This window comes from Musca domestica, unplaced genomic scaffold, assembly GCF_030504385.1.
Source record: "Musca domestica strain aabys unplaced genomic scaffold, Musca_domestica.polishedcontigs.V.1.1 9, whole genome shotgun sequence".
Classification (NCBI taxonomy): Eukaryota; Metazoa; Arthropoda; class Insecta; order Diptera; family Muscidae; genus Musca; species Musca domestica.
The window spans coordinates 15,711,144-15,735,710 of NW_026712435.1; the positions used below are offsets into that span (position 1 = coordinate 15,711,144).

Below are 24,567 nucleotides of genomic sequence, written 5' to 3' on the forward strand. Positions count from 1 at the left end.
GGGAGAATATTCCAGAAAAAAAGTTATTCGTGATTGAATTCAAGCGTGATAATGTGATTTCTTTATATTTGGGTGGAAATCCACAAGTCGATCACCTCAAGCAAGCGCTTCACCGGGAATGGGCCAAAATACCGCAGAGCAACATTCGGCCAGCGTGTGACGGTTTAATTGGCCGTTTGAAGGCCATAATTTGTGCCAAAGGTGACCAATTCGAACAGATCTAAAGTTATTCTAAAATTTGATGCTATTTCCGATATTTTTTGCTTTCATTCAATAAAATTGAAAAAAAAATGTAAAAGTTTTGGGGTTTGACTTTGTTGCAGTTTTTTTTTATTTCACGCTGTAGATTTCGCATGTAGTTATAACCTGGCAACTAAAAATCAATAAATAAATTAAAAAATAAACAAATAAAATCATAAACATATAATCTTCGAATTTATAAAACCAAACTCAAAAATTAAAAAAAAAAGTTAAAAAGCAGTAAGTTCGGCCGGGCCGAACTTTGAATACCCTTCACCATATGGAAAGAATTTAGAAATTTTCAAAAAGTAAAATCCATAAAAAATTCTGTTAAAATTAAAAAAAACGAATATTGCCGTTATATTGGGGTCTATACAACGTGGACCTACATAGGTATTGCTTGTCATAAGTCATTACCATATTCAAATTCGAAACTTGAAATAAACGGTGAATAATTTAGCTAAAATCATCAAAATATAGGGAGGTACAGTTATATCGGTGCTGTGCGAAGACCTGGACCAGTATAGACAATATTCTGTCATGGGCTGTAGCATCCATTACGAACTTAAAAGAACGACATCTCAAACAATTTGTACCTAATTCGTCAAAATACCGAATATAGGGAGGTACTGGTATATGGGGCCTATACGAAGACCTGGACCTGCATAGACAATTTTCTGTCACAGGCTGTAGTTCCTATTACGAACTCTAAATATGTAATTTGAAACAATTCCGATGAATAATGACGCTAAAATCATCAAAATACCGAATACTGGGAGGTACCGTTATATGGGGCTATACGAAGAGGTGGATCTGCACAGACAATTTTCTGTCATAGGCTGTAGTATCCATTACGAACTTCAAATACCAAATTTTAAACAGACAGACAGACGGACATCGCTATATCGACTTAGAATTTTACGCTGATCAAGAATATATACACTTTGTTGGGTCTGAAATGAGTATTTCGAGGAGTTATAAACGGAATGACAAAGTTCATATACCCTCCATAGTATGGTGGAGGGTATAGAAATTTGTTCAAATTTTGAAATATTCTCTTTTACTTTGTCCGCTGCTGGTATTGAACTAACAACCTAATAGTTGCCAGCTTAACACACTACACACATTTGCGAATATAAGCATTTGTTGTTGGATTGTTCACATCAGCTTCTAATGAGTTTTGTGACTAATACAACTCGCCAGGTTTTGCTGGAAAGTTAAAATTTTTTTGACAGAAAAATAATTTTTGTATCACTTTATGAACTATATCAGGTCCCATAAAACTTGAAGGTCTTAAATACATGGGGTCAAAATTTCTACGCTCATATATTTCGGCAGTGCTTGATTTTTACTTACATCTTGAATCTGCGATCTTGATATTCTGCAAAATTTCTTTTCAACTGCTCTATACAGTTTCCAGAACACGTTAACTATAATTGATGCGTGATTTTTCTGGAAAAGCTCAAAATTTAAGCAAAACAAACAAGAAATGACCAACAATGAAAAAAAAAGTTTACAAATATTTTACGGCCAGAACATCAACCAACTATGCGGCCTTACGAAACACTTGAAACAGATTTTCAAGAAAGAACTACAACAAAGTTGATATAAAAGCTTATCATTTGATTTGCTTGCACTTTAGTTAAATTCCGAACGTTACTCACCACATTTGTCGCGCTTCACATCATGATTGGCAGATTCTGGCACATTCTTGCGGTGGTGGCAGCAGCAGCATCGGTTTTAACACCCAGTCTGGCCGACGAACAGGCCATTAGCAAATGCGATAAAAGCCCTTTGACCGAACTGACATTTCAATTGAGTGGCAGCAGTTTGTTGTGGCCCTGTGATTCGACGAAAAACATCTACGTTCAATCGGGTCGTTATGTACCGCGCAATGTAATAGTGACACGAGCTCAGCTACAGCGGGACTCTGCCTTTGTGGCTTTACCGCGCTACAAACAAGGTGTGCCATTCACGCTGGGCAAAGTGAACCTGAAGAAGGGACAATGTCTAACGAAAATCGCACCATATCCCTGTTGGGCCATACAGGAGGAGGGCAACTGTCAAGCTCTGCAGTCTGTGGTTGACATTGCTGTGGATCAAAATGTAAGTAACTGGGAAGTGGATGTGTGCTTTTAATTAATATTCTGCTAAGAATATTGAGATGAGATGACAAGGTGGGGATTGTTAATTGGAATAGTAGGAAGGGCGCTTACTATGCGGTTATTTACTGAAAATTTAAATGTGGAGAACATTTGAAGTTTTTTTGGGAGAAATTAGGTATGGGTATAAAATAACATTGATAATTACCAATCTGCAAATTTAAACATTTAATTTCGATTTCAAAACTTCAAATGGGTTTTTGGTCAAACTTTTTTAAATCTTTATAGAACAAGGCCAAATTTTGAATACTCTCCGCTCCAATTTCTCTAGTATCTCTCCCTCAAAAGTTAAAAAAAAATCGAAAAAATTCGATATTGGCCAACTGCTTCTGGTACTAATAATTATAGGTTAACTTTGACTTTTCATTTTTATACCCTCCACCTTGGAAAGGAGGGTATATTAACTTTGTCATTCCGTTTGTAACATCCTTAAATATTCGTCGTAGACCCCATAAAGTATATATATTCATAATCAGTATAAAATTCTAAGTCGATTTAACGATGTCCGTCTGTTTGTCTGTTCCACATTATTTGACGTAGATCGCCAAAATTTAGCAGAGCAATTTGTGTTGTGTCTAGGATGGTTGGTATAACGGTACCTCCCGATATTCAGTATTTTGATTATGTTTGCCACATTTTTTCACGGATTTGTCTAAAAATAGGTATTTGTTGGTCATAAGGGGTTCCAACTCCGGTAGCGAAACATTGCATGTATAGGTCCACATTTTGGTATAGTCCCCATATAACGGTACCTCCCAATATTCGGTATTTTGATTATTTTTGCCATATTTTTTCACGGATTTGTCTGAAAATTGGTATTTCTAGGTCATAATGAGTTCTAGCTCCTTTGGCGAAACATTGCATGTGTAGGTCGACGATTTGGTATAGCCCTCATATAACGGCACCTCCCGATATTCGGCATTTTAATGGTTTTTGTCACATTTCTTCTAATGTTTCCTTTACCCTAAGGTGGAGGGTATTAAAAGTTTGGCCCGGCCGTACTTAATGTTTTTTTACCTGTTCATACACATCCATATAAGCAATTTTCCTCTTAAAACTTATAAAAAACTGAGTCAAAGAGTTACAAAACTTTGACCGGCAACTCCTTCCTAAAATTTTAAAATAAATAATTCAACAACATGCGCTTACAAAATGTAAGGTTTAAGGTAATATATGTAAGGGTCAAGGTTAAGGGATAAGTTTCTTTTGAAATTGTGATAGGGAAAAAATGTATATAACTATGTAAGTAAAGCCTATAGTCGGGCCTATAATAGCTTACACCACTATAATATGCGACAAAGTTTCTGTAGACCTGAAACTCATTTGACCCTCGAGATTCAGTCCCGTATTAACTAATAATTCCAAATGTTAAGGTTAATTTTGTAACTTTTGATTAAGGACTAGCGTAGCTGGGCTGCTGTGTTAGTTTCGAAAGATTAGGACTGAAATGAAAGGGACATAAAAAGAGTCAATGTTCAGACCGAACTTCGAAAGTTTCGTTAGCCCTTGAGATTGTTGCCCTCGTTTTGTTGCTTCGTGGGCGCCTGTCTCGTTATTTATGCATTTCTAAGGCTCGTACATTTAACATTATCTCTCTATTAGATCGCAGCCGAGTCTGTGTTTGTTTCTGATTTTAAGATGTTCGAACTTCTGCAATTCGTTGTCTACGGTACTGTGGGTGTATCCCCCGTTCCTCTGGCGTTTCTGTCCTCCATATTTCTGATATTTTTTTTCCTCAGACTTTTAAAAGCGAACAACGAACGTTGTGGCGTTTCAGATTCTCGTACTTCTGCCATTCGCTCCCTAGTGTACCGTAGATTTAATTCATGTTGCTCTGGCGTTTCTGAAGTTCGTAGTTTTGAAATTCGTTCACTACTAAGTTTCGCAGCCAAGCTTCCAAAAAGCAAGAGTACAATCCTCTCGACTTTGAACGTATTTTGCTCCCACTCGAAAATGGGTAAAATATGCTCGCTCATATTCGAGCGACATCGAAAAATTAAGTGTGCTTCTTTTTATACCCTCCACCATAGTATGGAGGGTATATTAAGTTTGTCATTCCGTTTGTAACACCTCAAAATTTAAATTTCAGACCCCACAGAGTGTATATATTCTTGATCAGCATAAAATTCTATGTCGATTTAGCGATGTCCGTCCATCTGTCCTTCTGTGGAAATCACTCTAGCTTCCGAACGAATTGAAGTAGATTGATAAAATTTTACTCAAATGTATACTATGATTGCAGGACTTTTGATATTGAAAATGGGCCATGTAGATCCACGATATGGTATAGCCCCCATATAAAGGTACCTCCCGATATGCGGTACTTTTGATAATTTTAACGACATTATTCACCGGAATTGTTTCAAATTTGGTACTTGATGTACGTAATGGATACTACAGCCTATGACAGGAGATTGTCTGTGCAGGTCCCCGTCTTCGTACAGCCCCCACATAACGGTACCTCCCGATATTCGGTATTTTCATGAATTTAGCGACATTATTCACCGGAATTGTTTCAAATTTGGTATTTGAAATTCGTAATGGATACTACAGCCTAAGACAGAAAATTGTCTGTGCAGGTCCACGTCTTCGTATAGCCCCCATATAACGTTCCCTCCGGATATTTGGTATTTTGATGATTTTAGCTACATTATTCACCGATTTTTTAAGTTTCGCATTTGAATATTGTAATGGCTTATGACAAAAGTTACCTATGCAGGTCGATGTCGTCGTATTGACCCTAATATCGGTATTTTTAAGAATTTAACAGAATTTTTAACGGATTTTATTGTTTTTGAGAATTGCCAAATTCGTTCCAAATGGTGGAGGGTATTCAAAATTCGGCCCGTCCCAACTTACAGCTCTTTTACTTGTTTAACATTCCCGGGAGCGCGTTCGAATTCGCATGAGTTTCACTCTTTGTACAAATTCAAACAAGTGCGCTCCTGGGAACTTAACACAAGTCGAGCACATTAAATTTTTCGATGTCGCTTGAATATGAGCGACAATATTTTACTCGTTTTGGAGTTGGAGTAAAATTCGCTCAAAATCGACCAGATTTTACTTTTATTTTTGCTATACTCTTTTTGTATTTTTATGTATATGTACATTTCTGTACAAGTTCACTACCCCCTACCCCCCTTCCCACGTTTCCCCCTCAATGGCGCAATTACGTTCAGAATGGTGCAGTCGTCTCAATTCGTATTGGACACGAATTGACGAAGATATGCGAAACGTCTGCCCGGCGTGTGTTACTGACCCGAACAATATGCTGCACCAATTTAATTGCCCTGCGAAAGCTTACCCCATTCCCTTTAGAAGATCTTTGGTTACAGCCAAAGATCAAACAAATCATGGGGTCGGTCCATCCACGCCCTTCAAACCATCCTCATACATCACAAAAGCAATATATTCCCGAGAACTAGTTGCGCCAGAAGATTTTTTCATGATTATGTTTATCAGTCCGTTTCAAATAATTTTATAAAGTCATGCTAATTGTTATCTATTTTTTTGACCTGAGCCACGAGATTATTCAACATTTTGTGGATATTGTAGTAAATTTATGCCCTCAAAAATAATTATTAAAAATAATTAAAATACATAAAAAAATATTTCCGACATCTGACTATATATGTCATATCAATGTAAGGGTCAGAAGTGCCCTTTTCATTTTTTATTTCAATCGCAAGGTGTTACAATTAAGAATCTCTATGATAATTTTCGCCAGTATGTTGATCAAAATAATCCCAATTTTGAAAGGTAGTGTTTAATAAATCTAACACCGGAACATTTTGTTATGCTAACTTTCCAGAACATTTTTATTATTTAGTCATTTCTCTTTAATATTATTAGTAACCTTGACTGATTTTATCTTCGTTTTCCCATATTTCATTGCGTAGTGCGAACTATATTTGTTTGTTTTTTTTTTGTTATGGCAAAAGTGAATTGTTCACTGAAGTACGTGTTCTTTCTAGGTTACAATATTTTTTTTTTTCTCTTTTTTAAGTTGTAATTTTTAACTAACCTAGCAATACTTTTAATTGGATTGAACGCTGCATTCAAAAAAAAAACCAGCAGCACAAAATAAATATCGGCCATCCATCAAAGCGCGACAGAAACTTTTGCTACGAAAAAAATTCATTGGCAATTGCAGGTTGTTGTTTTTAGTTGTGTCATTTTTTTGTTTTTGCAATTGACACCGAAAATATGGAGATAGAGAAAATAGAACTCATAAATATACATGTTTTTTTCGGCGCAATTTTTTTTTTCACGACAATGTTGAAAATGTATTGTAATTACAAATGTTGAAAAGCAAAAACGCTTAATAATTTCGAATATGACATTTGTAATATAATTCTGGAAGAATAGATAGATTTTTTTCTCACAGAAAATGTCAGAATAGATTGAGTTATATATTATAGATTTTTGATTTGAAGAGGATAACTTTATATATTCGTTTAAAAATAGTAAAAAGGTGTTGCATGACATTCCATAATCTTTGGTGGGACCAGTGATCCAGCAAAGTTGTGTTAACAAAAACCAATCGGTAGTTTCGAAACTACTTAATATAGCTTCCGTTCGAAAGTTAAACATTTTTGGAAAATGTTTCTTAACCTTAATTCACTTTATATAGCTTACACCATATATATGTATATTAAGTCCACCATTTCGTTTGTAATTCATCGATATAATAATTTTCAACCCTACAAAGTATACACACGTCTTTGCATTGCTCCCACACAATGGTACCGCCCTTTATTCGCTATTTTGATTATATTAGCAACATTATTTAACGAAATTGTTTAAAATTTCGCATTTGAAGGTCCTAATGGTTACTACAACCTATAACAAAAATTGCTTATGCAGGTCCACGTCTTCGTATGGGCCCCAAATTGCGGGTTTCATTTAAACCGTATTTTCAACGATTTTTTTAAGTTTTTCAAATTCCTTTAAAATTGTTGAGGGTATTAAAAGTTGGGCCTGGCTGAACTTTGGTGCTTTTTTACTTGTTAATCTTCTTCCTTACTTTATCATACTGTCGGCTGGGATGATTTAAGTCGCATCCATGGTCTCCCAAAGAAACCGCACAACCGTATAGAATAAAACTAGTTTTCTCCCTTTTTTATACCCTCAGCCATATGGCTACAGGGGGTATATATCACTTGATACGGTCAAAATATGCCTCTGTGTTTTTGACCCTAGGTCTCTCTGGACATATCCGTTTCAGGACATTTGAAGTCGATCTAGTGATGTCCGTCCGTCCGTCGAGTTCGGAGATGGGTAATATCGGTTCACTCGTTCTGGTACCTCCCTCAAAAAATGTCAACACATTCAAAGAAAATAATTTACTGCTCAAAAAGAAAAAGGATAATCCGAATTTGCTCCAACTTGACGAATCTTAATATTTGCATCAGTGCTAGCTCAGGTGCGAAAATTGGACAATATCGGTCCACACCATCCAGTACATCCCCCACAAAAGTTTAAAGTTTTGAATAATTATAAATCTTCTAGAATGTGATGTACGTGTCTTCAAATTACAATAAGTGTCTGGTGTGAAGATGGAATATATCGGTCCACTCCATCTGATACCTCCCCAATAAAGGTTCCAAATTTTTAATATTCATAAAGCTCGTAAAACACGAAATTAACATCCGATTCCATTCAGACTTGGTACATCTCAATATTTTCATAAACTCAAGGTTTGTTATAAAGATGGTATAGATCGGACCATTTCTTCTGATACCTCCCCCACAAATCGTTCAAAGAAAGCGGAATAATCATCCAACTCTCTTCCAATTTCACACATCCAATTATTTTTGCTAACACAAGATCTATTGTGAAGATGATATATATCTGGGAACCCCTTCTGGTACCTTCTGGTACATCACAATTTCCAATACTTATATCTGTCATAACTTGCGAAACAAGGCGGCTTTTCCTTACATCTTACTATATCTCAATATTTCTCTTAACCAGAAATCTGATATGATTATGTTATTTATCGAAATTTATGATTTAGCATAAAATTTTGGCACACACCAACATTTTTATAGAAATACTTCGGTCCGCTATAACTGTTACATCACGCATATTTCCACATTTTCCAAAAAATTGCACATATCTCAAATATAGTATATGATATAGTCGATAAAGTCGAAATCTGGCACGTTGTAATATTTATATAAGTCTCAGGTCTTAGATAAGAATTGGTCAATATTGACCAAATGCTGCGGAAACTCCCCCATAAAGGGTCGCCAGTTATACATCTGTCGGCAAAACCGACTGATACTATTTTACTTGTTTAAGTATATAATATATATTTTTGATTCTGGCAAGACCTATTTCGAAAGATCTCATATCTTAGCTTTAGTAAAAAAAAGTCTCGGACATATGACTAAAAGAAAACAGGAAATCAAATATCCATTATCAGACAGCTACTTTTTAGAGGCAATAAGTTCTGAAGTTGCCCATAGATTATTGTAAAGTGAAATGATCTTAAGAAACTACATTGGAATTGGATAGCCGATTTCTATCAAAAACTGAAAAAATGTCTTAAATAAACCCATTCGATACTTAAAAAGAGTTTTGCCCAAACATTAAATAATTTACACCTGACCAAATAAATAATCGTTCATAAAACTACCATAAGTATTTCAAAAGTATTTCAACTTTGCCTATACAAGATTCTTTCAAATTCATTGATTTGACTTAACTGTGTCTTGTATTCCAATGAAACTATCCGCCAGGACAACATTTATCATTCACAACAATAACAAGAAAAACATGAACTATATTCTGCCATTACCTGATTGTGTCACCGAAACCGAAAGCACCATGAATAACTTAATGCCATAAATACTTCTGACAGCATCCATTAGGATATTAATGATGAAATGCTAAAGAATAAAAGTAAAAAAAGTTGTGAAATATTGAAATATGGTAGGAAGATAAAACAATTTTAATTTAGATAGCAAAATGGAGGTTGAGAACAACCAACTGTGGATTCATACCAGATTATGACAATTTCAATTAAAATAAAAAAGATTCTCAGAAGAAGCAAGTGGTCAATTAGCATTAAAACATTAATCAAGGTAAAAAATGAAATTAATTTTAAATCTGGTAAAAAACATATTTTAGTCGATTATATAATTTTACCAGAGGCCCAATAGCTTTTCCTAAAAGAAATATTTTAATAGTTCTGGAGAATATTCTGAAATCCAACAAATTTGCTAAACAACAAATTCCTTTCCTATTAGAATTAGGAAGTCTAAGTAGGGATAGGGAAAGAATAATAGGAAAATGTTTACCTATTACAACAAAAAGTCTTCAAAATCTTTCATGTGGAGGAAGATATTAGCGAAACTATTGCCACAATGGACCTACATCCAATTTTGCAGACCAAAACTATTTCAACGTGTTCATAGGTAAACCTTAAAAACAAACAGTGACCTATATTCCAATGTCCTTCACTCAATACCAAATTTAGTAACATTTAGTACAAACCAATCTACAGATTTCGATCCCAGACACCACCAAATATAGTACCATTCAGTATTTTTCGTACAATTCCAAAATCACCTTCATATCTCAATTCCAGATACCAACAGACACCTCAACATCAAATTTGGGAATTCCAGCCCCATACATTCACAAAATACCAAATTAAGTAACATTTAGTACTCACATCAAAAACAGTCTACATCTCTGCATCCTACACACAAAGAGAGATCCAAAATTAGCAACATTTAGTACTTTTCGAACAATTATAGTTCACATTTACAAAACCACCACCGATCTCAACACCAGATGCCACAGAGACCTCAATATCAAATTTGACTATTCCAGCCCCATCCCTTCACGCAATACCAAAATTAGTACTTTTCAAACAATTATTGTACGCATTTGCAAAACCAATGCCAAATGTCCAAAACAGATACCATAAGTAATCTAAATATCAAATTTCAGAATTATAGCTCTATTCCTTTACCCAATACTAAGCTTAGTTTTATTCAGTACTTTTCGTACAATTATAGTACACAATTCCGAAACCATCTCCATATGTCCACGCCACACATGAACAGCGACCCTAATAATAAATATCAGATTTCAAGCCCTATCTATTCACCCAATACTATATTGTACCAAATATAGTACTAGTTAGTACTTTTCGTGCACTTTTAGTACTCATTTCCAAAACTACTTCTTTATCAAATTAACAGCTTCTTCCGTTCACCCAAAATGGAATTGTACCAAAATTTAGTTCCATATAGTGCTCAATAAGTTCGAATTTCCAAAACGTCCTACATACCCCAATCCTACACTCCTACAGTAATTTCAATTCCAAATTTCCGGATTCCACCCCTATCGGTGCGCCCAAATCCAAATTGTACCAAAGTTAGAACATATTTTTACACATAAGTACACATTTCCAAACCAACCTTCATATCTCAATCCTTTACTACGGCAGTAATCTTATTTCCAAATTTCAAGATACCAACTACTCAGGATACCAGTCCACTCAAATACAAATTATACCAAACATGGAACCATTTAGTACACATAAGTACAAATTTTCATAACTACCTATACCCATGGTACAATAAAAAGGTAAGGTAGAGCTACCAGCTGATTACAATTTTTTTCTAAATGTGCCCGACTTCTGCCAATTTTGTGTATGTATTTAGTTTTTGAAAAACAAAAACAAAATATTTTAAAAATCAATGATTGGAAGAAACGAAGATTGTAGGGTGCACATTAAAGATAATCACCATTTTTATCATGGAATTGAAAGATGGATCAAGTTGGATAATATTTTTGAAAGAAAATCCGGCCTTGTGTTTCGTTGAATCTAATTTTGAATAATTCTGACAGAAAGCGGGCATTGTCTCAGGGGTGTATTTCTGTACTTTTACGAAGCTGTTCTACCTCCTTGTTGTACCATGCCTATACCTATATCATACAATTCAATGGAAATCTGATTTCCCATTTTTGTATTCCACCTAAATCCAAATTGTATCAAATTAGTTAAAATGTAGTACACAGAGGTACGAATTTCCAAACAATACCAACATACCCCAATCCTACACATTTCCATAACTACCTATATCATACAATTCAATGAAAATCTTTCTCTAATCTCTATTTCCAAACTTTAGGATTCCGACACTATCGGTTCTCCCAAATTTAAAATTGTGCACATTTAATACCATTTCGTACACATAAGTACGAATTTCCAGAACGTCCTATATATCCCAAATCCTACAATGCAATATTAATCTTATTTCCAAATGTCAGCATTGCAGCTCTATCGGTTCACCCAATCCAAGTTGTACAAATTTAGTACCATTCAGTACACATAAGTACAAATTTATAAAACTTCTTACATACCCCAACCCTACACCCACACAATAATCTTGATTCCAAATTTCAGGATTCCAACACTGTCGGTTCTTTTTAAATTTAAATTCTACAACATTTAGCACAATTTAGTACACAAAAGTTCGAATTTATAAAACTTCCTACATACCCCAATCCTACACTCCCACAGTATCCTTAATTCCAAAATTAGGGATTACAGCACTTTCAGTTCACCAAAATCAAATTTTCAAGAGAACTATAATGTTGAAATTTTAGAATTCCTAGTCTATCGGTTCTCCCAAATTTTAAATTGTATCAAATTTAGTGCTATTTAGTACACATTAGTACGAATTTCCAAAACGTGCAAAATACATTTCCAATTTTTTGCATTCCAGCTCTATCGGTTCACCTGAATCCAAATTGTACCAATTTAGTACCATTTAGTACACATAAGTACGAATTTATAAAACTTCCTACATACCCCAATCCTACAATGCAATAGTAATATTATTTCCAACTTTTCGTGAATATAAGTAAAAATGTTCGAAATCTATCTCCATATCCCGATCCTACACTCCGTCAGTAATGTTAATTTCAAATTTTAGGATTCCATTTCCATCTGCCCCTCTAAATTTGAATTGTACCAAATTTAGTACCGTTTAGTGTTTTTCTATACATGAGTGTAAACTTCCAAAACTACCTCCTTACACCGACCTTATATACCGACCGATATAGTACATTTTAGTACTATTCGTGCTCTTATAGTGCGAATTTCCAAAAATCCTTTGGAACATCCATCATACACTTCATCAGTGAGTCAGAATTTTCCTCGTTTAGTAGTTTTAATATGGGTACATTATTCGATATAGCGATTTTCAGTATTTTTAAGTTTTCCGTTTCGGGACATTTGGAGTCGATCTAGAGGTGCCTGTCCGTCTGGGAGAATTCGATTTGATTTCAATTTTGGTACACCGTAGATAGAATTCGGAGATGGCCAATCATTCCTCCTTCTGGTACCTCCCCCAGAAATGGTCTAAATTTTTCCAGAAAATAATTTTTCTTATTGAACGGATCATCCAATTTTGTGCACATTTTGAAAATCACAAAATTTTTGTCAGTGCCATGTCAGGTGCGAAAATTGACAATATCAACCCACTCCATCAAGAACCTCCCAGGCAAAGGGTCAACATTTTGAATAATTATTACTCTTATAAAATACGAAACTAAAATCATAATCTCTTCAAATTTCACACATCCCAATATTTCTATCAACAAACAATAAGGTGTGAAGATGGAATTTATTGGTCCACAACTTCCACAAAGGGGTCAAAATTTTGAATAAATATATCTCTTATAATTTGCGCAAATTACCATCCCAATATTTCTATCAACAAATAATCAAGTGTGAAAATGGGATATATTGTTCCACTCCTTCTGGTACTTCCAAACAAAGGATCAAAATTTTGAATAACTTTAAAGCTCATAAAACGCGAAATTAGTCACCGATTATTTTAAAACTTGGCAAACCTCAATATTTCTGCTAACACAAGACCTGGTGTGAAGATGGGATGTATCGGTCAACTCCTTCTGGATCCTCCCCCATAAAGGGTCAAAATTTTGAATATATGAAGTTTATAAAACGCGAAATTAACATCCGATTCCATTCAGACTTGGCACATCTCAATATTTCCATCAACGAAAGATCTGTTATCAAGATGGTAGAGATTGGACCATTTCTTTTGGTACCTCTTCCACAAAGGGTCAAAATTTTGAATAACCAAAACGATCATAAAAAATACGAAATAAGCATCCGGTTCTCTTTAAATTACACACATCACAATATTTTTATAAGCCCAAGGTTTGGTGTGAAATTAGAATATATCGGTACAGTCCTTCTGGTACCTCCCCCACAAAGGATGAAAATTTTGAGTATTTTGCGTCCGATTCCATTCACACTTGGTGCATCTCAATATTTCTATCAACGTAAGAACTCTTATAAAGATGGTAGAGATCGGACCTTTTTTTCTGGTACCTCCCCCGGGGTTCAAGATTTTAAAAAACAAAACGCTCAAAAAAAACGAAATAAGCATCCAATTCTCCTCAAATTTCACACATGCAAACATTTTTGCTAATACAAGATCTATTGTGAAGATGATATATATCTGCGAACCCCTTCTGGTACCTCACCCATAAAATGTCACTATTTCCAATTCTTATATCTGTCATAACTTGCGAAACAAGTCGGTCATTCCTTATATCTTACTATATCTCAATATTTCTCTTAACCAGAAATCTGATATGAATATGTGATTTATCGGAATTTATGATTTCGCATAAAATTGGATATAAATGTTCGATTTCCTTCAAATTTTGCACATAGCAATATTTTTATCTGTATTAGATAAAGTACAATAAGTTAAAAAGCCTTCCACCATTTAAAATGAATTTAGAAATTTTCAAAAATAAAATCCATAAAAAATTCTGTTAAAATCTTAAAAATACGGAATATAGCCGTTATATTGGGGTCTATACGGCGTGGACCTACATAGGCACTGTTTGTCATAAGCCATTACCATTCCAAATTTGAAACTTGAAATAAACGGTGAATAATGTAGCTAAAATCACCGTATATAGGGAGGTACCGTTATATCAGAGTTTTTCGAAAACCTGGATCTGCATAGACAATTTTCTGTCACACGCTGTAGAATCCATTATGAACTTTAAATACGACATCTCAAAAAATGTCGGTGGGTATTGTACCTAAAATCGTCAAAATACTGAATATAGGGAGGTACTGATATATGGGGCCTACACGAAGACCTGGACCTACAAAGACAATTTTCTGTCACAGACTGTAGTATCCATTACGAACTTCAAATACCAAATTTGAAACAATCCCGGTTAATAATCTCGCTAAACTCATCAAAATGCCGAATATAGGGAGGTACCGTTATATGGGGGCTATACGAAGACGGGGACCTGCACAGACAATTTTCTTTCTTAGGTTGTAGTATCTATTTCGAACTTCAAATGTTAAATTTGAAACAATTTCGTTGAATAATGGCTAAGATCATCAAAATACCGAATATCGGGAGGTACCGTTATATCGGGGCTATATGAACCATTTACGAACTTAACCTGCCCACTGGCAAAATAAACATGTGTGCAAAATTTTAGCCTTATATCTCAATTCGTTCGAAACAGACAGACAGGCAGACGGACATCGCTAAATCGACTAAGAATTTTACGCTGATCAAGAGTATATATACTCTGTTGGGTCTGACTTTAGTATTTCGAGGAGTTACAAACGGAATGAAAAGGTTAATATACCCTCCATAGTATGGTGGAGGGTATAAAAATGGAATACTTCGGTCCACTATACCTTTTACCGAACGCATATTTACACATTTTTCAAAAATTTTCACATATCTCATACAAAGGAAGTATCCGATATAGTCTAAATCTGACACGTTGTAATATTTTTATCAGTGTCAGGTCAGATACGAATTGGTAAATATTGGCCAACTGCTTCGGAACCTTCCCCAGCGTCAAAAGTTTGAATTATCATAACTCAAGGCTGGGGGTATACATCTGTCGGCAAAACCGACTGATACTATTTTACTTGTTTAAATGAAGCTCCACTGGTAAGCCATGTTTAAACAGGCCATATTTTTTCTGATCACTCCCAAATTTAATGCAATTTTACGTACATTGTCTTAAAATATGCAATTCTTCCTCACAATGTTGCAGCTACGGTTTACACATATACATACAAACCAACAATGTAAATAATAAATAATGCATATTTCCATTGTGTGCGTTTTTTTTAATCCTGTTTCCTTACCTTTTTCGATATTATTGACATTTAATCCGTTTTAATTTCATTTGTGTTTTTTTTTTCTTTTATTTTTGGCATTTAATTACAGGGTCTTTTATGGGCTTTAGACGTGGGCATTGTCAATACCTTGGAACAGCCCATACGACGTTGCAGTCCGAAAATTGTTGCCATTAATACGGCCGATGGCAAGGTGGTAAAGAGTATCGACATGAGTGACTTGGTTACAGCTGAATCACGTTTGCAATTCCTGGTCGTTGACTATGGCAATGACAATAAACCGTTTGTGTGAGTATTGGAGAGAGAGAGAGAAAATTTAAAGTAAAGTATTTTCAGAAATCGACAAGTCGATAAGTAAATGTAATATATGTGTGTGTGTTGTTGAATATTTATTATTGTGTAGTTGCAGCAGATAGTAGGGATGGTCTTTAAAGGGCTGTGACCTGGAACATGATAATCTACCCTTTGGAAAATTACTTTCTTGAAAAAAGCTCTATTTGCTGGCATTTAATTTCCTTTTCGTTTGAGCAGCCCTTGAATGCTTAAAACAAACTGCATTGCATGTATCGAGATCTTATAGTTGGCGTACTTGTTCCCTTTGTGTCGCCGTTACTTATTACTTGGTAATGAGCAATGTTTGTTATTTTGCTTTATAATTGATTTAGGATTAACCCATTATTTTTAACTAAGTGACAATACAGAGGGTATGTCATTATTTTTTTGGGATATTGGTAATGTAAAGGATATGCAGTTGGCATTACCAGAAATGCTGAAAGTGGCACATATGACTACCAAATTCCCGTTGGATATTTGTCGAGTTGCCAAATAATAATTATTTATTTCGAGTAAAATGTTCTTTAAAAATAATGGGCACGTAGGTGAATTTGTATTTCAAAAACTTGATTAGGTAATTCATTATTTGGTAATGAAATCGAATTTGAACTTTCCCGGAGGTTTACAGTCTCTTAGATCAAGTTCGGAGATCAGTCAATTCCTGCTCGTACCTTACCCACAAAGATTCAACATTTTTAATTGCACTGTTCAATGCAAGACCAGTAAAGAAAGGCCAAAAGTCGGGCGGTGATACCCTACACCACTATGGTTATGTACAAAACATATATATATGAGAGCCTTACCTATATCTGAACCGATTTAATTAAAATTTCAATAGATATTGCAGCTAAATTAGGTCAGGCCGAACTTTTAATACCCTCGCCATTTGGAAGAACGTTGCAAAATGTAAAAACATTCATTTGAAATATACGGCTATAATTTTAAAAATTTCAATTATCTGCCAAAGAAGGTGTTGCCGTTTGCGAACTCAAAAACATCGAGTTTGAGATAAATCTATTAAAAACTGTAGCTAAAATCACCAAAATACCATATATTGGGAGTTACCGTCATATGGGGGCTATACAAAGACGGAAATTTGTGTAAGCAATTCTCTCTCATAGAAAGCAGCACCACTGTCAATTCCGAATTTTAATTACATCTTATAAAAAAGTGAGGCAAACATCGTCAAAATACCGCATGTACGGAGGTACAGTTATATGGAAGCTAAACGAAGTTGGGCAACTCTATAGGCAATTTTCTGTCATAGGAAACAATTCCAGTAACAAGTGTGACAGAATCATCAAAACACAGAATATCTGGAGATACAGTTATCTGAAGCCTACACGAAAAGGTTGACTTATCTATAACACAAAATACCAAATTTTAGATAATTCTATTAAAAAATGTAGCTGAAATCCTTTAAATAAAAAAATTAAAAACACGCAAAATTTACAAATACAGGGTGAGATAAAAAAAACTGCAAGAAGGTCAAACGCCATAATTTTTACATTTTTTTTAATTTTATTGAATGAAAGTAAAAAATGTCGGAAATAGCATCAAATTTTAGAATAAGTTTCGATTTGTTCGAATTTGTCACCTTTGGCACGAATTATGGCCTTCAAAGGGCCATTGAAACCATCACACGCTGCACAAATACTCTTCGGTATTTTGGCCCATTCCCGGCGAAGGGCTTGCTTGAGGTGACCGACACTTTGGTATTTTTAAGTGCCTACCTTCCATTCCAAACTACTCCGGACACAATAGTCCAACGGATTGGCATCCGGAGATTTTTGTGACCATTGCGCTCTGGAAATGAAGCGAGGAACCTCATATTGCTTTAATACACCCTCCAGAATATTTTGGCGATGGTACGAGACACGAAAAATTTATTCACATTTAAATGCTGGAGTGCTCTAACGACAGCCACTAGTGGTTTTCCAGCCAAATACAAAGAAATCACACTATCACGCTTGAATTCCATCACGAATAACTTTTTTCTGGAAAATTTTCACCAAAATGTCTTTGTACGCTTGTAAATAATATAATGAGCTTTCAGTGGAATAATTTTGACAGCTGTCAGACGAGTGACAGCAGTCTGAAGTTAGTTGAAGTTTTTTCATCTCACCCTGTAAAAGCTTATATAACTGTTCAAAGCCAACTCACATTTTAAAACAAATGTTCCGTGGCACCTTAAACAATTTCAATTTATCAATGCGAAAATAAATCTCCTGCTTTTTTCAGCAAAAAAATGCAATTCATATTTTTATTTCTCTCCAATGAAATTCTTTTGTTTTACTGCCTTTTTTCTGCGACCTTGGACCTTAAATAGCCGTAGAAATAAAAAAAACTTGTTGAACTTTAACGAAATAAATCTAGAGAGGAATGTCGATAAAGATATGTACGTGAAGAAATTAAAAGAAGCCATGGGAATGTCGAACAAAATACTCAGAAGAAAAAAATCGAACAAATAAAAAAGAAAAGAGAAGAGAAGACAAAAAACCTACTCAATGCTGTGTCTGCGGGTATGACAAATTGTCAATTTGTTTGTCGACCATTCTGTCGGTCATATATCAACATTAATAACATGGAATGCCATTTAATTCCCCGAACAATCTGCCAATAAAATAAGGGAGGAGGTGGTCTGTAAAACTTGATGTTTTTTTGCTTTTGCCTTTACTGTCGATAGGTAGATAGACAAAGAAAAAACCTCAATTATTTTCTGGCCACAAAAAAAAAACACAAACACACACCAACACAAATAAAATTTATTACATTTTAAGATTTGATCGGAAAATTCGAAATATTAAATTAATTAAATGCATAATCGAAAAGGAAATCAGTTTTGTGGTTTAAAATAGGGTTAAATCTCCTTTGGAATACTTTAAACAGAAACTGAAACTACCTTTTACATTAGCAGTAGATAGAGTACCCCATTTATAAATATTACAAAGAAAATAACTTATAACTCAAGGTGAGGGTACATAAGCAGCTTGGCATCATAACTAGGCATATTAATGTCAAATTATAAGGGGACACGACATCAGGATTCGAGTACGGCTCTGAAATCCCTTTATGATATGTCGCAATATTTACCATGCGAAGATTTCAAGCCGCTTATGTTCCTGCGCCTTTATTCTTCTCATTGCCCAGTAATGTGTAACGTCGGAAGATATGTCCCTGTAAAATATGTGGTACTAGCTCGATTCAAGTTTCTTAAGAGTTATAACTATTGTATTCAAAAATCTAATAAGGAAACGTCGAAAGTCGGGCGGTGCACACTAAATGTTACCCTACACCACTATGCGTATTTAGTAGAGCTCCTGTAACAATAAAAGTTTTTATTGGGAATTTATGTGAAGTAGATCGTACCAACTATGAACCATATCATCATGGCTTTAAAGTAGTCACAATTTGGAAACTATATCCAACTCTGAATCGATTTTCAACAAATTTGACGGAGGCTTTTACACCTCTAGTACCAAATAATATTGCTGTATGGTGCATGATATGACTTCGATAAGAATTATATTAAAATATATTTATTGAAGCAATAGATAAACCGGACCGAGTTTCACCAAATGGAAAAAATCGGTTGAATACGAAACAAGTAAAAAAGATGTAAGTTCGGACGGGCCGAACTTTGAATACTCTCCACCATTTGGTACAAATTTGGCAATTTCCAAAAATAAAAATAAATCCGTTAAAAATTCTGTTAAAATCTTAAAAATACCGAATGTAGCTATTATATTAGGGTCTATACGACGAGGGTCTATGGACCTGCATAGGTAACTTTTGTCGTAAGCCATTACAATATTCAAATGAGAAAATAGAAAAAAATCGGTGAATAACGGAGCTAAAATCATCAATATAGGGAGGTACCATTATTTAGGGGGCTATACCAAAATGTACACCGACACAGACAGGCTGCAGTATCCATTACGAACTTCAAAAACCAAATTTGAAACAATTCCGGTGAATAATGTCGCTAAAATCAACAAAGTGCCGAACATCGGTAGGTACCGTTATATAGGGGCTATACGAAGACGTGGACCTGCGCAGACAATTTTCGGTCATAGGCTGTAGTATTCATTACGAACTTCAAATACGAAATTTGAAACAATTCCGGTAAATAATGTCGCTAATATCATCAAAATACCGAATATCGGGAGGTACCGGTATATGGGGGCTATACGAAGACGTGGACCTGCACAAACAATATTCTTTCTTAGGCTTCAAGGCTTCGAACTTCAAATACCAAGTTTGAAACAATTCCGGTGAATAATGTCGCTAAAATCAACAAAGTACCGAATATCGGGAGGTACTGTTATATGGAGGCTATACGAAAACGTGGACCTACACAGACAATTTTCGGTCACAAGCTGTAGTATTCATTACGAACTTAAAGTACCAAATTTGAAACAATTCCGGTAAACAATGTCGTTAAAATCATCAAAATACCGAATATCGGGAGGTACCGTTATATGGGGGATATACGAAGACGCGGATCTACATGACCCATTTTTAATAACAAAAGTCCTGCAGAGTTTTTATTTTTTTATAATTTTATCAATCTACTTCATTTCGTTCCGAAGCTAGAGTGATTTCCACAGACGGACAGACGGACGAATATCGCTAAATCGAATGACAAACTTAATATACCCTCCATACTATGGTGGAGGGTATAAAAATCTATCCAATTTAGGTTGATATTTCATTCATGGTGAACAATAACGGTAAAATCAGCTGAAGATTTATATCGAAGCTATATAATAATCTCAACCGATGTCAATAAAATCTGTCGATATATAGGATTGAGATATGGAGATGGCATTAAATGGCACGGAAAGTACTAAATAGTTCTATATTTGGTACAATTTGGTATTGAGTGGTATGCTTGAAATCTGAAATTTAGTATTAGGGTCGCTGTTCATGTGTAGCCTGGACATATGGAGGGGGTTTCGGAAATGTGTACTATATTTTTTAAAAAAGTACTAAATTGGGTATTGGCTTCACGGATAGGGCTGGAATCCCAAAATTTGATATTGAGGTCTCTGTTGGTATCTGGTATTGCGATATAGAAATGGTTTTGGAAATGTGTACTACATGTGCACGTAAAGTACTAAATAGTACTTTATTTGGTACAATTCGGTATTGGGTGAACAGATAGTGCTTGAAATCTGAAGTTTTGAATTAGGATCTCTGTTCATGTGTAGCCTGGACATCTGGAGGTGGTTTGGGAAATGTGTACTGTAATTGTACGAAAAGTACTGAATGGTACTGTTTTTCATATTGGGTGTAGGCATATAACTGGAATCCACAAAATTTGGTATTGAGGTCTCCGTTGGTATCTGGGATTGAGATATGGAGGGGGGTTTTTGGAAATATTGTACGAAAAGTAAGTAATTGTACGAAAAGTACTAAATAGCAATTAGTTTGGTATTGAGTGAACGAATAGAGTTGAAATCCTGAAATTTGATATAGATGTCATTGTAAGTGTCTGTGGTTAACATATGGAGGTGATTTCGGAAATGCGTACAAAATTGTTAGGAAAGTACTAAGTGGTACCAAATTGGGTATTGGGTAAAGAAATAGAGCTAAAATCATAAATATTTATTTGATACAGTTGGTGTCTGTGGTTGAGAGAAGGAGCTTGTTTTGTAGATGGCACAAAATGTCCCATTGGCTGACAATTTACGGAAAATTCGTTGTAATATTATGACTTGAACGCCTGAACTCTGCCGGTACACATACCAAAATCCCAAAACGTTATATAATGGAATATATGACCCATTTTGAATTTCAAAAATTTTACGGATCTAAAATACATTTCATTGAAATTTTGTCCAGGCTGCGGTGATTTCCGCTGACGGACGGAAATGACTAAATCGACTTAGAACTTTGCGATGATCAAGAATATATATAAATATTTTGTGGGGTCTAAAATGCTTATTTCGAGAAGTTACAAACGAATTGACAAACCTAATATACACTCCATAGTGTGATGGAGGGTAAAATATCCTGTTATTTTAAAACCGGATTTTCTAGGTATTTTGAATTTTTTTCTTACAATCTATAGGCGCAATTAGCTAATGACTTGAGTAGAATTAAAGAGGGCGTGATATTACATCGATTGCTTGATTATGCTCTGTCTAGCTCCTAGCTTGATAGGAGTCCAAAGTCGACCATTTTTCCTTGAAAGGAAATCTGTTGTGTTTTTTTATTCCTCTTTCCACTAAAATTCCATTTCGAATCAAATTCAAAGATAATTGTTGTTATTGTAATTTTGATTAACCCACTCATTGCCCTCAAATCGACACTTGTCCCGCTGAAGGGCTTAACTAATTATCGTTTCACATTCATAATTCTCTATCTGTTTGCTTGCAGCTATGTCGCCGATGCTGGTGCCCGCAGTATTTTGGTCTATGACATAACTGGTGCCAAATCGTATCGCATTGTCTTGCCCAAAGCCACATGCCCCACTAACGACGTACTTTACATTGCGCTGGCTGCCCAGGCTGATGGCACATCGACACTCTTCTTTACCTATCTCAGCTCATCGCGTCTATACTCCATTAAGGGAGAATATTTGCGCGTTGGTCAGGGTGCGGGTTCCATTGTGGACGTTGGTGCTAAGCCGTATGGAAAGCAAATGGTATTGTTGGGCGCAGATGGTGGCAATTCGTTGTTCTTCCGCTACAAAGGAGAAAATGACATCTACATGTGGGATTCGGAGACATGCTTTAAGCCGGCAAATCTTCAGGAAGTCCAGCGAGGTGGTGATTGTCGTCTATCAACACAGGTATGTGAAATGAATGTGTGAGTATGGATGTATTAGGGCGTAACCTTGGAAGAGATTTAAAAACCCCAAATGGCATTGTCACCTAAATCTTCATTGGAGGTTTTGCCTTCGGTACAAATATTTTCATATGGTACCATCCTATTCAGGTCATTTATTATCCGAGAATATTCTGGTGCCATATCCACAACATGTCCATCCGTATATACACTCATATGTAGATGCTCAACCAATTTGTTGATGTTGAAAAGGAAAATTACCTTTAGCAGCATTAGTTCCGCATATCCTTGTCTCTCTAACTGTTCTATTTCTCTTCAATTACAGGTCCTGCCTGGCCATAAACGTTTCATGTGGGCTTTGGAAAGTAATTTCCATGATTTTATATCTGAACGTACTGGCTGTAATGGGGCTTCAATTATTCTGCATCCGGTGGTGCGCGAATGCGATGATTAAATGCCATTCGGTCGCAGCTTCTATTAAAGACTATATGGATAATTTATTGCACACACACACACAGACACACATTCACACGGGAAGCAATATATCAGCACAAACAGAAACTTTGCAACACAAACACATTTGCATATGTGTGTGTTCTGTATGTGGTGATGTGTATGGTATTGCATAGTTTCATCTTGCATTACATTCGATTTAAGCCAATTAATGTTAAACAATATATAGCATACTTTAAGGAGTTAAATAAAATTTAAATAAACCTAATCTATTTTAAGCAGTAAATTTAATGCGGTGTTTCATTGATATATTGAAGTGAAGAAAAATATACAATATTTCTAAAGGCATTAAAAATTAAATCTTTTAATACGCTTGAGAAAGCCAAACCATTATTAGCATTATACAATAAAAAGGTAAGGTAGAGCTATCAATTGATTACAATTTTTACTAAGTGTACCCGACTTCTGCCATTTTTATACCCTCAGCCAAATGGCTAGAGAGGGTATACATCATCTGATACGGTCAAAACGTGCCTCATCGAAATAACGGTTTTAGACCCTAGATCTCTTTGGACCAAATCCGTTTCAGGACGATTATCGATCCACGCCTTCTAGTACATCCCCACAAAAGGTCGGCCTTTAAAAAAAAAAAATATTTTAGTGCACAGAAAGAAAAAGGATAATCCGATCCGATTGCAGAAAACTCCAACTTTGCAAATTCTAATATTTAAATTAGTGCGACGTCAGGTGCGAAAATGGACTATATCGGTCCCCTCCATTAAGTAGCTCTCCTTCAAAGGGTCAACAGTTTTAATAATTATAACTATTATAAAATGTGATGTTAGAGTCCTATTGTCTTCGAATTACACACGTCACAATATTTTTATTAAGCCAAGGTGTGATGAAGTCAACAATTCTTTAGAACTTGCTATATCTAAATATTTCCCTCAACAAAAAACCTGAGAGAATATGAAATTTATGATTTTGCATGTTCGATTTTCATGTAATTTTGCCCATACCAATATTCATACCCTACACCACATTGTGGTAAGGGTATTACGTCTTTGTGCATTTGTTTATAACAGGGAGAAGGAAGCGAGAAAGACCCATAGTTACTTTTGAGTATCTTCATAGAATCACTTTCTGAGTCTATTTATGCATGTCAGTCCGTCCATGTATTCTTGTGAACAAAATGCAGGTCGCATTTATTATCTGATTGAGATCAAATTTTCCTTACAATATTTGTTTGGCCCAAGGACGTGATTTGGTGATAATGGGATCAGATTTAGATATAGCTTCCATATATTTTCAACCGATTGTTGTGTACCAAATGGCCAATATAAGTCCTAAAAATCTGAATTTTTGCACATCCGACCGAATTCAGTCTAGAAG

General features: G+C 35.2%; 1 protein-coding gene across 1 annotated transcript; it reads left to right on the forward strand.

Moving 5' to 3' along the window:
• The first annotated feature begins 1,836 nt into the window (after positions 1-1,836).
• On the forward strand, positions 1,837-23,461 carry LOC101898890 (major royal jelly protein 1). Its single transcript, XM_005185945.4, has 4 exons — positions 1,837-2,346; positions 15,686-15,882; positions 22,312-22,726; positions 23,048-23,461. The coding sequence occupies exons 1-4, from the start codon at positions 1,927-1,929 to the stop codon at positions 23,174-23,176; spliced, it is 1,161 nt and encodes a 386-aa protein (XP_005186002.1). The 5' UTR covers positions 1,837-1,926; the 3' UTR covers positions 23,177-23,461.
• Positions 23,462-24,567: the final 1,106 nt, after the last annotated feature.